The sequence below is a fragment of the Euwallacea similis genome, chromosome 6 (genome assembly GCF_039881205.1).
Source record: "Euwallacea similis isolate ESF13 chromosome 6, ESF131.1, whole genome shotgun sequence".
Classification (NCBI taxonomy): Eukaryota; Metazoa; Arthropoda; class Insecta; order Coleoptera; family Curculionidae; genus Euwallacea; species Euwallacea similis.
Window position 1 is genome coordinate 3,564,743 of NC_089614.1, and position 17,271 is coordinate 3,582,013.

The 17,271-nt window shown below is 32.9% G+C and overlaps 3 protein-coding genes across 4 annotated transcripts in view; 2 read left to right on the forward strand and 1 right to left on the reverse strand.

The window, feature by feature from the left end:
* The window catches only part of exp (expansion), a 71,357-nt gene that overhangs the window by 29,580 nt on the left and 24,506 nt on the right, over nucleotides 1–17,271 (reverse strand). For both annotated transcript variants that reach the window (XM_066391306.1, XM_066391307.1), the window contains exon 2: nucleotides 13,321–13,480. In XM_066391306.1, the coding sequence (XP_066247403.1) occupies nucleotides 13,321–13,480 (160 nt within the window). The remainder of the gene's footprint in view (nucleotides 1–13,320; nucleotides 13,481–17,271) is intronic.
* LOC136409657 (zwei Ig domain protein zig-8-like) overlaps nucleotides 1–17,271 on the forward strand; it is a 251,925-nt gene that overhangs the window by 21,906 nt on the left and 212,748 nt on the right. The gene's annotated exons all lie outside the window — the stretch shown is intronic.
* bib (big brain) overlaps nucleotides 9,711–17,271 on the forward strand; it is a 55,574-nt gene continuing 48,013 nt past the window's right edge. The window contains exon 1 of the mRNA XM_066391305.1: nucleotides 9,711–9,838. The gene's annotated coding sequence lies outside the window, so the exon portion shown is untranslated. The remainder of the gene's footprint in view (nucleotides 9,839–17,271) is intronic.

Genomic DNA, 17,271 nt, shown 5'->3' on the forward strand with positions numbered 1-17,271 from the left:
AAATGATATCGTTAGTTGAATTAAGAACCTTACTCACATCTTGAAAATTATAAAAACTTAACTAATATAAATTGTGTCCGAGTTTAGCTAAATTGTTCCACGTTTTTGACCATCCGGTATATACCCTCTCTCATATATTCGGTGAAGCTACTAAATTTACCCAAGATGACACATATTCTCGTTTAAACCTGAAACATAAAAATGACCTCAATAGCCCTGCCTGTCTATAGGAATAAAATATCTTGAAAATGGGCAGCGAATGAAGCGACAAAAATTCCTTGGTTTAACCCAGGATGACACATATCCTCATTTAAACCTGAAATATAAAATTTGCCAACACAGAGGAATTTTTATTAATATAAGATCAATAGTCCTGAACGCCCATACCTCATAATGATGTTGCGATCGTACCTAGCAAGGTCGTTCTTCTAACGGAATTTCAGCTACTCCACTCGGTACTGTATCGTTATAGTTGGCGCTTCATGTGCTAAAATCTTCTTCCGTTGAGACATGGGAATTAGCAATTACATTTAACTAATGCATTTAACAGTACTTCGCGTAAGTTTTTTACTTGGGAGATGATTCATATCGTGTCGAATCTCCCGATAATTTTAGAGATGATACTGGTGTTTTCACTGCTGATTCGATTTCGTTCAGGTTTCGGATGTTAGTGATCCCGGAGAAGAACTTACTTTTATTGCCAATAATATTTGTCTGGGAGTAAGCAATTCCGGCAAACATTCACTTATTTCCTTGGGTACTAATTAAATCGAGGTAATAGTATTTGCGGGCGTTGGTATATAAAAGTAGCCTTGGACATATGGCCAATTAACCTAGTATTTGAGATGCAGTTGCAAAATACCAAAATTTAACCATATAAGTACGTTCGCATTAGTAATTGCCTGAAACAAACAAATGGCGTTATCTAGATCGGGACCGAAAAGTGATCTAAATACTTTTGTTTGTTACCGCAAATGACACAACGCCAACATGTAATGCAACCTAAAGATTAAGAGATTGGTACGATAAAAAATCTACACAAATCGTGCAGTTTTTGTGGGTGGTACTTCTAATAACACACTTCAAGCTATATAGAAAGGCGGTTGCAGAACAACTATATCGGTTGAATAAGTTCAAGTTGTATAACTTTACGCGGAGATAAATTTATCTGTTCCTTTCTGTCAACTAAAGATGACATAATCGTCTCTGTTGTCCATGTATACCTACATTATCATTGTTAATTTCACAATTTAATATTTGTCAAAACACAAAAAGGTTGTGGGCAGTACTGCGGCTTGTCCGAACTCATAAAATTCCTTGTTCTGTTCAAGCCGTTTCGAAACCGAGAAATACAAAGCTTACATTTCAGGACTTCTTACAGTCCATGCAATCGTTCCAAGTTTTTTTCGTGTACCAACCAGCCCAGGCCGTAACCAATTCTTTTATACGCCTTTAAATCGACGTTTTTATAAAATTTTTCGAGTCGAAATTTGCACCTTCTTGTAGCTCACATTCAGAAGTTGAATAATACCTGAAACTAGATGCTTCCTGCAAACATGAAGTAATAAATTACAAGCACATATTCCCAGAAATTCCATGCAGGAATGAAATTCTAACTGAAAACATACCGCTTTGTTTGTTGCCATCAGTTGCGGCAATCTCCGACAACCTCAAGATGTCACTTCTCTTCTCATAATTTCAACCGGAGAATTTTATGTTTTGAAACAAAAAGAGAATAATCCCAATATAAACAAGCATTTATAGTCAGGTATGCGATACAGTTAGATATTAAGTAAAGTAGGTATGAAAAACGGTTTATCGCGGAGGTGCAGCGGGTAATTTCCAATAAAAATTGCTCTGCACGACATAAAAAAATGGCCTTGCCAATGGGAAATTTGCATTCACTACTGGATGTATTTCCTATTAAATAGGAATTTTCTTCGTCGATCAATCTGCACAAAGCAGTATTAAATGTTTTGTTGTCAGGAATGTGGTGGACCGAAATTACCAACACCTCTCAATAATATTAAGTCATTTTATTCTACTGACAATTCTGACTAATTCCGTGAAGTATCTAATAGCAATTTCCAACTGTTTTTGAGATAACCATGCCCAAAATTCTATATTTTTCATATTTTAAAATTCATTTTTGCTATACTATTTAAAATAGAAAAAAAAGATTTGCACTTTTCGGTCTTAGTTTTATTCTCAAAAAGTTGGAGCTTAAAGATATGGTACATTATTCAAAAGAATTGCTCAAAGGAACTATCAATTAATATATTTTCTTTTTTTAAAGCAATTTAAAGGATTAAAGAAAAGTTAGAAAAATTGCAATTTAGTATTAAATCAAATAGAATTATTAAAGTCGAAAAGAGATTATCATTTAAATGTTAAAGAAAGAAATATGTATATCAAGGAAATGCGTATTAGTTCACAGTTATGTCACGTCCGAGATAATAGACATTTCGCGAAAGAATGAGAAATACAACTTAAGAGACACAATCTTGCCCAGCTAATTGGAATTCTATGCTTTTAATTTGGAACTAAAAAAGTAAAAATTTCCAAATTCTAGAAAGAAAAAACAAATTTGGCGTTTTGAATTTCTGGTCTAAAAAAATTCAAAATTGTGTATTTTAAAACAAACGGAACTCAAATTCTGAAATTTCAATTCAGAAGTTTAAAAATTTTAAATTCTGGATAAAAATATGAAAAGTTAATATTTCAATTGAGAGTACCATAGTAAGCCAAAAACTTGAAAAATATATAGGTTTTAATCCAAAAATTTCCATTTGCAATTATTCAAAAATTGAAATTTTAAGTTGTGTTTTGGGGTCAAAAAAAACAAAAAATCTCAAATTTCTGATCAAAAACGAAATTATTTTGTGGTTTCTATTTGGGGTTAAAAACATCAAATAAGTATTTATTCTCAATTGTGCTCATGTAGAATGTAAACAAGTCATAGCCCAATTTTAGGCACTCTTGGGTTGTTCTATGTGTATCTTCCCTTTATTTTACCACATATCTTACACTAGATTTATGAGTTCCTTCATATCCCTGTTTCAAAACACTTTTAATAATATCTGTTTCCTCGTATACCCAACAAATCCATGTATTGCAGTCACACTAGATAGTATTACAAATCGTTCACGTATCTTAGTGGTACTACTGCCTTACTTTTTTCAAACTTGCTTTGACAAGGTCTATATTATAGAAGCAGGTTCTGCGACTAGACTAGGACTTAATGGTTCCTGCGTTGTAACTGTACATGAGTCGAGATTAGGTTACATGTTTTAACGTCTGCGAATTTTCATTACTATTCGATTCCTTTTTTATCGCTGTTTTTGAACGGAGGTATTCCAGCACCACGAACCGATTCATCATGTTCAAAACATATATGAGTCAATATCAGATTGAACAGGTTGATTATTTATTCGGTTCCCTTTAATCTTGCACATGAAGAGCCCATCTTTATCTATCAACGATCGGAGATATTGCCGAGATAGCGTTAACACGATAAAACTTCCAAAGGCAAAGTAGAACCAAATCGCTCTATTGCTTCATCACACTGTGAAGAATATGAATTAACCTATCGGTATTAAAAGTTCTAGGATGCCGAACATTCCTAGGCTTGTCTTTAACGTGACATTACTATTTACTCGAGGATAATTGATTTTTAATTTGAGTAAACTTGGGATTGCCACCTTTTGTTTTGTTCTCTAAGTTCTGAAATTGCAATACAATTTTCCAAATTTATACCGCCTTAAATTGATGCATTTATGCAAGAATTTCTTAGCTATTTTCATACCTCGATCTACTGATTAGAGCTTTTAGCCCTATGGACAAACAATTTAAAGTCGAGAAACCGAAGATAATTCTTAATCATTGTTTAATAGCCCATTGTCCTTTAATTTGTTTATTCACTCAGACCGCGACATTTCGGATCTTTCAATGCTTCATTTAATGTAAAACAGGATGTAATTTTTTTTCCAGTTAGCGTTTTTCATCAAAAAATGCCTCGAAGGTCACGACCGCTGTATACAAACGGTTTGGACAAAACTGTCTGTCGAAGACCTTGATATCGAGATTTATTTTAACTTAATATACCGCATTTGTAGCCCGAAGACGAGTGGCTTTCATGTGAGATCATTGTTTTTTTCATTCGAATAGTCATCGAACCGAAATGTACTTTTTCCTAAGCAGCCTTAAAGTGCAATATTCTTTACCCCGGAAGACGCATATATATTTTTACTTTTAGCCTTGGAGTAAAAGTAGTTTCAGGAGTTCACCGCTAGCGTGGTGGCAATATAAAAAACTGAGACGCCTATGGCAAGCCTTCGATTTAATGGTGACTTCTAGAACCAGATCTTAAAAACTTTGATTAGATGTCAAACGTGAATGATACCCCAATGTTTATAACCAAAAATGTGACTGCTAAAGTGATTGCTAATTAGTAATACGTATGGGTCATTCAAAAGAAAAATATTATAGTTGTGTTTCTCTCAGTGCCTGGCCTCAGCTTCGTTTCGGCCTTCAAATCTGGGCTCAGCAAAAAAAGACTAACTTTTACTCCTAGTAACATAATCTAGTATTATGGCCGGACATGCACAGCACTACGGACCTCCCTGTAGAGGTGTTATGCGAGTTGTAACAAAGTTGTTAAACAGCCTTAAATAAGCGACCATAAATATTTCTTCTATTCCCACCAACGTATTCCTAGTATTTTTCAAAGGATTTTTACGCCGAGGATATTCAGTTTCAAATTTTATTACATTCATCATGTCCAGTAGAATTTTTCCCTTTGTTGAGGGAGTATAAATCTTACACATACAATGAAACAGACTTTAAATGAACTGTTTGATATTAGGTTACCCACAGGCTTGAATTTTTTTGCAAATTTTTATTTTTTTTAGCCTCACATTACTCTAGATCTTTCTCTTTCTTTTCCATGCTGATCTGTTGATCTGGAATAAACAATTTTCCATTGTTGTCAATTAGACTATGTTTTACGGCGCCAGCCAAATGGGAGAACCGTTTACGACTCCTAGATTTTCATCGGAAGGCTAGTTTTATGTGTGCATTTTTCGTAAATGCCAATCTGCCATAAATTTCCTATCCAGCGACGTTTATTTGCACATTACCATATCGTAAATAGTTTTTTTTCGGGGCGAACGTATAGTAATAGATACAGCTCTTACAATTGTAGATTAGCCCACAGGTTACGCCTATTATTAGCTATAAACCTAGCTTCAAGAGCCTCCCTTTTCAATTGTCATAAAAGGTGTAAATGTTACTTAACATTCTCATGACGATGAACGAGCAAGAATGACTCAGAGAGGTATTCTCCCATATTTATTCACAAAATGGTATGGGTTCCCGATCCAAGTAAATGAATTGAATTAGCAGTGCGAAGTAAAACGCATAGACATAAAAACCTAGTAAGAAGTAACCTAGAAGACGGAAAACGGTACATAATAGACTCGCCGTATAGGCGACAACAACGTATTGAGGGCGACAAATACACATGTCCCAAAACCTCAATTTTAAGTAAGATTTGTTTTTTACAATAGCAATTTACCATTTATAACGATAATAAAATAGTAGGTTACTTCTTCCATGACTGTGACCAACTTGTATTCGCAAAACCAAGAATATTGCCTATTGTCTTACTATTGATGTTTAATGACTATTACAATGAATACATTTTTTTTTGCAAATAAATATCTTGATGATACACAAGATTAAGAATGTGCAAGATGTTGTAATAGGTGGTCAGGCTTTTACTATAAACACATTTTACTTATAAAAACAAGTAGTTAGTTCAGGTTAGTTAAAAGAAAAAAGGAACTTCCATTTTTCGACAACTAATATAATGGATTTAAAACCTTGGAGGAGTTAATGGAAAACTATTTTAGAGTCTATCAAATGATCGTAAAGGGAAGCAATTATTTTAACAAAATTTTGAAAAATCTAAATTTTAGAGAAACTTCTATAATTTTCTATTTACCATACCTTATTTAAATTTTCAAGATATAGTATGGAAAATGATTTAGACATTTATTAAGTCAATTACATAGTTTGATAGTTTCATGGAATACTTGCCCCAACTTGAAAATTTTGCTTGAAAAATAAATACTTTATTTGAACCTAAATTGGTCCAGAATCCTTCCTCCTCCTCTTTGAAGATTAAAAAAATTTTTAACTGTTTTGGACTAAAAACTAGTGGATCTGTTTCGGTTTGTTCGGAAAATTTCCTCATTTTTTAGTTTTTTATAAAATATCTATTTCTACGTTCCCGCAGTTTATTTACTATGTACCTAATGTTTTTTAACGTGTACCCAAATTATTTTTGAAGTATCACATCCCAGGTTTGACCAATGATTTCCTCCTTTTCTAAATTCTCTTATTAATTTAACGTTTCTTGAAATTTTTAAGTTGCCAAGTGGATAGAGGACGTTTTTTAATTTGATTTTTTTATTAATTTTTTAAGTAATTAACTTCAATTCAAGCGACCTGTAAGTCCAATAGAGCCGTCAATTTCTAAAATTTATTATAGCTGGTATAGATTGTTCATTTTATTTAAAAGCTATCGTTCATATTCATTTAAATTGAAGATGTTTTTAAATTATTACTTTTTATAAAAATTTCAGGTGTTTAATTTAAATGGCGTATTTCAATGATTGGTGTGATCATTTGACAATAAATTGATATAAACGATTCCATGATGATGGTATATAGTAGGTTCTTTGAGGTATTCTGTAACGTCGTGTTAATTTTTTAAAGCCTAATTACTTAAGTCATTTTGTGAAAAAAAGTTCATATGAATATAATATGTCATAATATAATCTGATCTAACCTGAACATATGTCCACAATGGTTCAATTTATTTTTAGCTACAGTGTTGAATTTTTTCTTTTTTAATCGTTATTTTCAAAATTCTTAACACGAACTTTATATATTACATTCAATTTTGGTATGCGATAAATGGAACATAAAATTGTTGATTAGCTTGTTAATTAGCTTTAAAACTTGAAAAATTACCTTTCCAAATAAAACAAAATTTTTCCGTCGACTGGTCATTAACATATTTGTTTAATGTAAACGATATCGACCTTTAACAATTTACTTGACTGCTAAATTTTTCAATTGTTTGACATTAATGCACGATTTGATTATTGGCAGTTAAATATATACAAAATTGACAAGCATGCTATTGTCGTATTTTACTCTTACCCAATACACATAGATAGGCTATAAAATGTTCAGTATTTTCATATGTATTTATGCTTCGTGTCATTATACTGTCAATTTCACTAGATTTGAATTTTTTAAATAGACAACCCGCAAATTGCCAGCATTATTCAGATGAATAAACAGTTGCGTCCACGCATCTATCAAAGTTTTCTTTAAAATTTGATTTATGAATTATTTTAGTTATGTTGGTTTAAGAACAATGACCAACACCTGCAGTCGACGGAAAATACTTCAACTACTAATTTTTATATAAGGAACGCTTAATAATATCAACATTATTAACTTTTCGAAGCTTTTTTTAACCGTTTCTATTATTAATCGCATCCATTAATATATTTATAGGTTAAATTATTGTGCTGGGTATTTCATTAGAAAAGGATTTTTTAAAACCTTTTCTCATAATGTTATTGACCTCGACATTCTCTTTAATTTTTCGTATTAAGATAATTCTCCAAAAACCAATAATGACACAAGTAGGTTGATCAAATAAAATTGCCAAAATTGGGCATTACATTCGAAATATCTAGTCATCTATGATATTTTTCAAAAAAACGAAAGAGTCCTTAATTGGGTTCCTAATTGTTTCCGAAATAACATCCTAAGTAGGTAAAAAGTAATATTTATAACCTGTCTTGGTGCAAGATAGTGATGAAGAAAGAACAAACTTTAGAATTCGAAAAAGATTTTGAAACATTATGACAATAGGCTCTTTGTATGAATCAATTTCTTATTGGAAAAGAGGTAATTTTTAAAAATTTTGTTTTTCGGACAAGTCGAAATTTTAAATTAATTTACTAAAAAGCTGTTGGCACCATTCCATTATTTTCTAAATAGTTTTCTCACTAAAGATCCTTGAAGTGTGAAATTCCAGTTACTGTCATCTCAAAAACTGTTTTGAATCAAAATGCAACCTAATCAGTTGTCAGTTCTTTAAGTAGGCATATTCAAGCCTTGATTCCTTCTAAATTTGGCTTCGAAAGTAGCAGCTCGTGTGAATTTCGATAAAAGTTAACACCCTGCTCCAACTAAGGACTTGTAAATTGTATTTATTGCATCATGGAACTCGCATCTTGTCTTTTCCAATTTATCGCGCTCTTATTTGCAGCATTATAAGGGAACTTCCAGTTTTGAAGGCCGCTCTTTTGTATGTGTTTTTTGAAAAACAAAACCTAGATGCATTGACAATCGAATTAAAGAACACGGCATTATTGCTTCCAAACAATGCTAGACAGAAAGGAAAAAAGTTGTCATTGCTTGAACAATACAAAATGCCACTATTATTAAAGTATTGTTGTTGCATAGGTGTCATCCATTAAATTATACTTAGTGCGTCTTTACAGAAAATCCTTTTGTTGCAAAATATCGCTTAAGAGGTACCCGGTAGACTGCAAATGTAGTTCTTTGGTATACGTGAAAGTTGTTTGGTCGCCGGCGTTCGAGGTCTTTTTTGATCAAAAATGTCAAGAGCACCAACCTAACGATTTTACATGATTTTTGTAATAATCGGGACGTGATGGTTTTATTCCATCCTCCTTCGATCTTAATGAGTGCAAACGATAAACAATTCCCCTGCGATAACAAATGGTGTAATCGATAGTTAACTACCATTTATAGTCTAATTAGAACAACTTCAATCACCTTGATTTAAAATTTTCCTGGAGGTTTTTGGATTTGCCAGACAAGTTCTATCGGAAACTAATGTATTCTTAATTAATTCCAACCTTGGACGTTTCTTCAAACTCGACAAAATAACCCATTAGGATGTTTTCGACTCATTTCTACGACCTTTTAAAATTTTATAATCATTTTTAAATGGTCTTCGAGGAATCTATACGGGAATAGTAAAATTTACCCCCAAAACTTGTTGCAAAAAGTAATATAAGCAAATCGCAGAGCTTCTTTCACTTATCTAACGCCGAAAGTATTCAGGTGTCTATTGTATATTAACGAGGAGAAATTCGAATGATTCGGTTAGACACCGCAACTTGGTATTACAGGCACATTGTCACTAGTTGACCGGAACTGCTATATCGTTGAATCGGGCAGGAAATCCGAAGTCTTCTCTATTGAATACTTCTTGTTCGAAACAATGGACTTTCTTGGATGCTCGATGCCACTTAAAGTAACAATGAAAATATTAACGCGTAACAATGAAATAATGAGAAGGAAAATTGGCAGTGCTAACGATGTTAAGGACGATATTTAACGGTGGCCGAATAACGTCTCAACCGTTAAACAATGTATTAAACAAATTAGATAGGAACGAATGCCTACAACGGAAAGTCGTGTGCTTATTAGAGCTTCAGGAGAAATCTATAACCATAATCTCCGAACAAGTATCATCCTTGTGTAACGAGTGTCGTGAGCCATAGTTAGGGTATGAATTTTTGTTGCCAGAATCAGTCTTGACCACTGCACACTTAAAACAGTTCTGTTCACACAGATGTGAGGTGCTGTGCTACAATTAGATTCATATCAGTAGCACGAGTGATTCCGTGGTAAAAGAGAAGACTCGAGTTCAAGAGGTCGGTTTTCTGTTGCGCATTCGGCGAACTGTTCTGTGATCGTGATAACAGAATCCCTGCAGGTAAAAATGACACCGCCGACACTGCTCCATGTAATCTCTAATATTTATGTTCCTATGATCCTGCTGCATCACACAGTAATTAATCTACTTGCTCTTGAAGATGTTACCCCTATGTTTTCTTCTCCATTTTGAATATTCATGACTCCGACATGTTTATTTTGTTCGGCGGTATCTAGTTGTCTTCGGTACAAAATTTGTAATTCTTAAGTCGTTTTTCTTCTGAAATGTATTTTTAATCGTGATACGCGCCAGGTCAGTGTTCTCAGGCCATTTTTTTTATCATATACCATTTTCTGCAAAGCTACTAGAACAGAATACCAAACAATAAAAACGGTACTTATATTGCGGCTGATATTAATATTTATGTCAAGCTTTTGTCGGATAAACTTTTCAGACGCGGGGACACTTTAGCTTTGCAGATAGAGAGAAAACGCCAACGACTTATGGATAGGCTGTGATATCAATCCAAACAAGTAATCATTTCAATCAAAATATAGAATTACTGCCCATAAAGTGGACAGAAAACATTGTAAGTCATATATTTTTGGTGAGACTGGTTTTATCAAAACACCCACCTCACAAAAACGGTCAGGAATTTTAGCATTACATCAATTTCGAATAAATATTACCCATTCCAATCATTAAAAAATCCTTTTTATGGTCCATTATTAAGGGATTCAGACTCCAAGGTGCACAAAAATTCATTTCGAACTTAATCAGTTTTGCCAAAATACTTTGTGGTCTCCCAAAACCCCTGTCAAATCCTAACGTCACTTTAACGACCATTAAAGTCCCCCGGCACGACCGGATTAAACGACAATTTTTGAAAGAAAATTAAATCCGAGCCTTTACGACCCATAAAAGCCTTTAAGAATTCGGTATATTCGTTTAAATCAGTAGCTACATGTTGATAAGACACTTGTTTGTAACGTAAGTAAGGTGTTTATACTCGCTTATGTGGCGCAATCATTTAGTGAAAGTTTTGGTAATAATGGCAATGCTTTCTTTAGCTAAAAACTTGCTTCTTGCACGGTTGACGCTCGGATTTAGGTTTTATTGATTCTTTTCTGATGATTAACTGTTTTGGGTTCATGATCTTAGAGAGAAGTAAGACGGTGAAACCAGTAAAATTGGTAAAATCCTTGGTTTTTGGATATATACGGGGTATCCCACGGATAAGGATCTCTATCCGTGTCTTGAAAATGGAAAAAAGTTAAAATTTGCGTATAATACTAAAACGGAGAATATCTATTGATTAAAAATATTTTCATAAAAATATCACTTCCGGTTATACCGAAAATGAATGTCAAGTCGCTTATTTTAAATGAAACATCCTATATATTATATTAAATTTCGATTCTGCAGAACATTATGAACATTTTTCATGTGTAACGTTCTATACCTAAATTTAACAGTTTTTGAGATATTTAGAATTTTCCAAAAAAAATCCCAGTTGCAATCATTAATGTATTTTCTAATAATTCGCAAATGGCTAAGTATTTTAAAATGAAATTTTGTGCTGTTATACAAAACGTTTTACTGCCTTTGGATCAGTGAATTAAATCATGCTTTTTTATACAGGATGTTCAAAAAGTAGTATGGTACCCAAATTTCAACTTTTCCCTAGTCATAGTGTTCAAGATACAAATGGAGACCCATATTCGTGGGAAACTCTGTATTTATAAATAATGCGGCTTAAGTTGCATTTTTCATGTTTATAGAGAAGAGTTTGAAACATAAATTCTCAAATTTTTAAGACAATTAAAACTTTCTAAATCGAGATATGAAGCCTCTAATGTCGAAGTTTATTTATGCATACACACATATATGATTTTTCCTATTTGCAGCCCACACTATTAATATGAAAACCTTAATGACTAACCTACGAATAAGTGCTTTTTTACTCATTTTTAGAGAATAATTTAAAGCTCAAATTTAGAAATATTCAGTATATCTGAGGTTCTATAAGTCCAGATGCAGCTCAACACTTCAAAAATGTATTCATATTTCCTTGCTCTCTATTTATGGTTGTGCTCCTTACATTGAAACTTTAATGAATAATATAAGAACTTCTGCGTTTTCTGTGATTGAAATTTTAAGTACAATTTAGACTTTCCAGATTGGGTGGCCTCAAATTTAAAAAATTATTCGGATTTGACTTTTCTCTATTTTTAAACTTTCTCATTACATTGTAAAGTGTGTATCATTCCAGTGAAGTTACACATCTTTCCTGATTGTGTACTGATTTATAACACAATGCTTGAAAAGAAAACTCTGAAATTGTGAGTAATTGAGGGTGGCCATATCAAGAACCAGAACCTCTATTCCAAAATTTACTCGTATTTGAATTCTCTTTATTTATAATTTGAAACTTTTTTCTTTACATTTAAACCTTATGGACTAATCGGTCAAGTTATGCGGTAAAGCGGTCAAGTTAACGAATCTTTCCTTATTTATAGACGAGAGTTTGAGACACAAATTCTAAAATTTTCAACTACATTAAAATTTAAACTATCTTTTAAAAAAATTTGTTTCCGTGCGCCTAGTAGAACGTGCTTTAGAATTGATCGCGAAATGAATGCGAGAAGGCGTTAAACGATGGACAACACATAATATAAAATTGGAAATGGAAAAATATGCAGAAATGTGATTCTTGGTATGTAGTATTTGAAAAAAGTGGAGCAAATGAAAAGTGATTACGAAGTCTTGCCTACAGGTTTTTACAGCTTCGTGAGATGACTAATTTAATTTTTATTTAGGAGACATTCCTCCATGGATTTTCCAGATAGCGACATCTTTTGAAATTTTCATGAATATACTATTAATACTGTTTCTAGGAAAGCATTAAATCTAACCTAGGCACCATTTCTGTTGGTAATCTTTTTTTTCTGAATTTTCTTTCTACTTATATAGAAAAGTTGACTTAAATATTTTGTTAACTGGATATCTAAGAAATGAGGCTAAAAACTTGTTTCAATGCTGATGAGTGATGAGCAATGCTTTTTTTAAGTCAATTTTTACACAGTTACATCTAACTCGTACTTCTTTAAAACACTTTTTTCCGTAGAATCTGATTCTGCTATAGGACCTAGAATATATATTGTAAATATATTACCAAAATTGTAAATTAGCACATCTATCAAGCGACATGGTAAGCGCGCTGATAAAACGTTTATTGTTAATGTTAATTCAGCTTTCTATAACTTTTATCTTCAGTTGTCAAGTTTTCTAATGAGAAATGAGTAACGAGGCCATCTATTGCTTACTAAAATCCCAATTCATCTTCGTTTCTCCATTACGATCAAACAGACACTTGATTCTTTGGAAGCAAAACTAACTTAGTACCGCTTAGAGCTATTAACTACACAAAATGTTATGTAACCTATGCAAAAGCAAAACAAATTTTACAGTCTTTATGCAACTTTATATGCCGCTAAATTTATGCCTCTATTTTAAAGGTGCAATTTTATATGAAACAGTACCTTATAAAGTTTTTCCTTCTGGTACCACACGTCTTCCTCTTCTTCGGGAGGTTGGAATCCGGAGTCCATGTGCAAGTCGTCACGTGACCTGGACAAGATCCTGCGCCTGGAAACCATCTCGGAAGGAGTTTCTGGAAGTGGCGCAGTCAGAGGAGGTATCCTGAAACGTTGTCCGCTTAAATAACTTAAAATCGGCGGTGATTAAGAACAAAACAGCGCGTCATTAAAACTTGAAGACGTCTCACGGCACCTTATTAAAGTGAAAGTCTGGCCTAAGGCAAGGCAACACCAGATGAGCTCCATTTCAATTTTTTATACTTTGGTAATCAGCTTTTGGGAGTATGTACCGGCATCCATTTCTTCGGGCTGCATCTTCCAACATACGTATTAGCCACAACCTTTGACATTGAAGTACTACCATAACTGCATGTCAAACACGTATACTTGTCTGGTTATGTAATTGGTAGGCAGCTCGTAATCAAACATACCCACGCGATTATTTATTCTAAAAGTGTTTTTATAAGGAATCGCAGCAGTTTGAACGGTACTGCCGCTATTCAATATATGCATATAGGCTTTGGTGGTCAATTTTGTACCAGATAATTGCGCTCAAAGTACTGTTGCTTTTGTTTTGGGACGTGGGAATTTTCGTGGGCAGGGACATAACGAAAAATTATGTGTGGTACTAATTATTATTAATACTAAAATTCGTATCACGAAGTACTTTAAGAAGAGGCGAGGAGCAAAAAACTTGCATAGAAATTTAGTAAATAACCTTGGTAACACCTTGGAACCATTTTGAGAGTATCACTTTAATTTTTTGCCTCATAGGTGCGGTATTATTGGGAATTTGGGAACCGATCTATTTAGATGCGATACTGTTTAAATGAATTTGAGGTCGAAATTCTTATGTTTAATCAGTATACAAATATCATGTACGGTCACAATTTACGGTTTCCAAATAAAACACGATGTTATCTTTGCAGTGCTTCAGATATTTCAGGATTTTCCGCTTAATTCGAAAAAATTCTCATGACTAAGTTCTCTTTGACGATCAGTCATTCAACTTGATAAAGACTTATTTTGTGATAAAGTTCAACGTTCTTTTTGGACTTAAGTGTAACAGTATTAAAACCATTTCTGCAGTTGTTTCTTACGTCATTTGCGTATTTAAAGCCGTCTTATAAAATTCGTAGGCAGTGGCTCTACCCATATTTGACATCAGTAAGGTCAATATACTGAATGTTATAAAAGCTGGCATTTTCCGTTGATAAAAAAACATTTAACCGATTCTTCAGAGTTATTTCGGACCCATGAAAAAATTGACCAATCAAAAATTCTATTAAAGTGGTGCAGGTTTTTCAGTGTTGAGATCGTCAATGAGACAAAAAAAGTTAATTTTTAGACATTGTACGTAGATTGGAAAAAAAGGTTTAATGAAAAGCACTGATAATAATTTAGTGTTCTATGTGGTTAAAAGAAGCAATGCTGAAAAATCAACTTAACTAGGAATATTATATAAAATGTATAAATAAAAATATATAAAATATTTTGGGTGATTAAACATATGAAAAAGTCTTCCTCTGAACATATTTAGGTGCCTCGTAAAAGAGTTGTTTTAATATTCCGAAAGCTATTAAGGCTACATACGTAGATAAAATGATGCAGTCTGCTAAAATAGTTTTAAATGCAAACCCGCTACCAACCAAATAAATTTGTATTACCATTAATGGCATAGAAACAAGGGAAGAATGTCTAGACTGGAAATGTTGTTTCAATTCGACAAATATTATAATTTAAAGGAGAAAAACACTTAGTTACTTGATCATATTCACCTAAAAAAACTTCTCTTGGTGAAAACATCGCTTTTAAGAAAAACAAAAAAGTCCCATAGGAAGAGGCAATTCAAGCACGTGTACATACTGCAATTTTAATCCTATTTTAAACTAACGAATTTCTTCAAATACTCGATTTAATGAGCCAAAATTCAACCCATATTCTTTCTGCAAAAACATTGTGATTAACCAAATGTATGTTATACAAAAGTTAGTAGTTTTCGATAGACATGGTGTCAAAGTTTCACTGATTTTTTTCTGGATAGAGGATGTCTGTAAAAGGTCTTTGCAACACTCTACTACAGATTCTTCAGATCAAAACAAGACGATTTAGCCATATTTACTCTAGTCCAAAAGCTAATAATAACAGCGTTAGAGAGAGCCAAAGTCGAGAATTAAAAATTAATTTTTGATCATATTTTCCATACTGTACAACATAAAAACGTGAAAGTTAGTGTGCAGAAAGTTTTTCAAGACGTGAAATTCATATCTGCTGACAAATTGCACTTATCTGGTAGAAGGCGTCACTTACAGCAAACAGCACGTATTTAATCGATTCAAACTTTGTTACTTCTTAGTATAAATGATTTTTGAATGCAGTAGTGTATTTGTTCATCGTTTCTAATTAAAAAAGGTATACTTTGTTGATGTTGTTAGGAGAAACCGTTTACGACAAAAATGCATTTGAATAATGACGGCCAATACGAGTTTTGTTCCATCAAATCGGTAATGAACTGACGATCTTTAATAAAAAAAGAAAATAGTAACAATTTTAATATCAATTTAAAATTTGGTATGTTGGTATAGTTTTATGAGAAAAAAAAACGCAAAAAATTTTAACAAATATTCTTTAGATAAAAATACGACTTTCAGAAATGTATTTGTCAGATATGTATGATATTTGTTAAGTATGTAATGTAAAGAACTTGCTTTACACAAACAATTGTTATTGTTGGTTTCCATAATTCTATTTAAATAAAAGTATTGTCAATCATTTTAATGAATGAGTTTAATTCATTAGAATATAAAATTTTCGACATTTATCATGGCCATGCAATACACGAATGAAGAATGTATCAATATGGTATTGGTATTTGGGTGCTGCCAAGGAAATAGTCGTGAGTGTGTTAAAGTTTACACCGACAGGTTTTCGAATCATCATATACAAAGCTGCCCAACTTTTGCTGCTGCTGAAACGTCTTTTCGGATTTTGCTGCTGTCGAGAGACGTCTTCGGGAGAACAGCGCATTTACCCCTCCAACCATTTATTATAGAAGGCATCGTTTTCCAAGGGTTGTTGAAATAGAAGAAGAAATTTTAGAAAGCATTGAATTAGGTCCAGAAATATCCACCAGACGATTAGGTAGGGAAATAGGAATATGCAAAGATGTTATTCATGGAGTACTTAAACAACAGTTGCCGTATTCTTACTATGAAATGCCAGTTCAAGATTTCATATATCTTGATCCTGAAATGCGCCTGGTTTTTTGTCGGCTGTTAACAAGCAAAGAGAAGGAGATTTAAATTTCGGCAAAAATATTTTGTTTACCGATGAAGCGTGTTTTACAAGAAAATGGGTAACGAATTTTCCTAATGAACACGTTTATGCAGATGAAAATCCGTATGCAATCAAGGTAAAACATTTTCAACACGAATTTAAAATTAATGTGTAGGTTGAAATAATTAGTAATCATACTGTTGGTCCTGTCATTCTCTCACAAAGATTAACGGGAGAAATTTATTTGCAACATCTACAAAATACGTTGCCAAATTTGTTAGAGGATTTATCTTTACAACTTTGGAGAAATATGTGGTTCATGCACGATGAAGCTCCACCACAATTTTCACTAAACGTTATAAATTATTTGAATCAGCAGTACCCAAATAAATGGATAGGTAGAGCTAATGATGCCGCTATAAACTGGCCACCACGTTCTCCGGACTTAATCCACTTGATCATTCTTTATGGAGACATCTTATATCCATGGTTTACATGACAACTGTGGATAACGAAGAACAATTATAGTAACCTATTCAAGATGTAACAAATAATATTAGAAATGACGAAGAAGTTATGTAAAGCATTTTAATTTTCTTCCGTGTATAAATCTTTGTA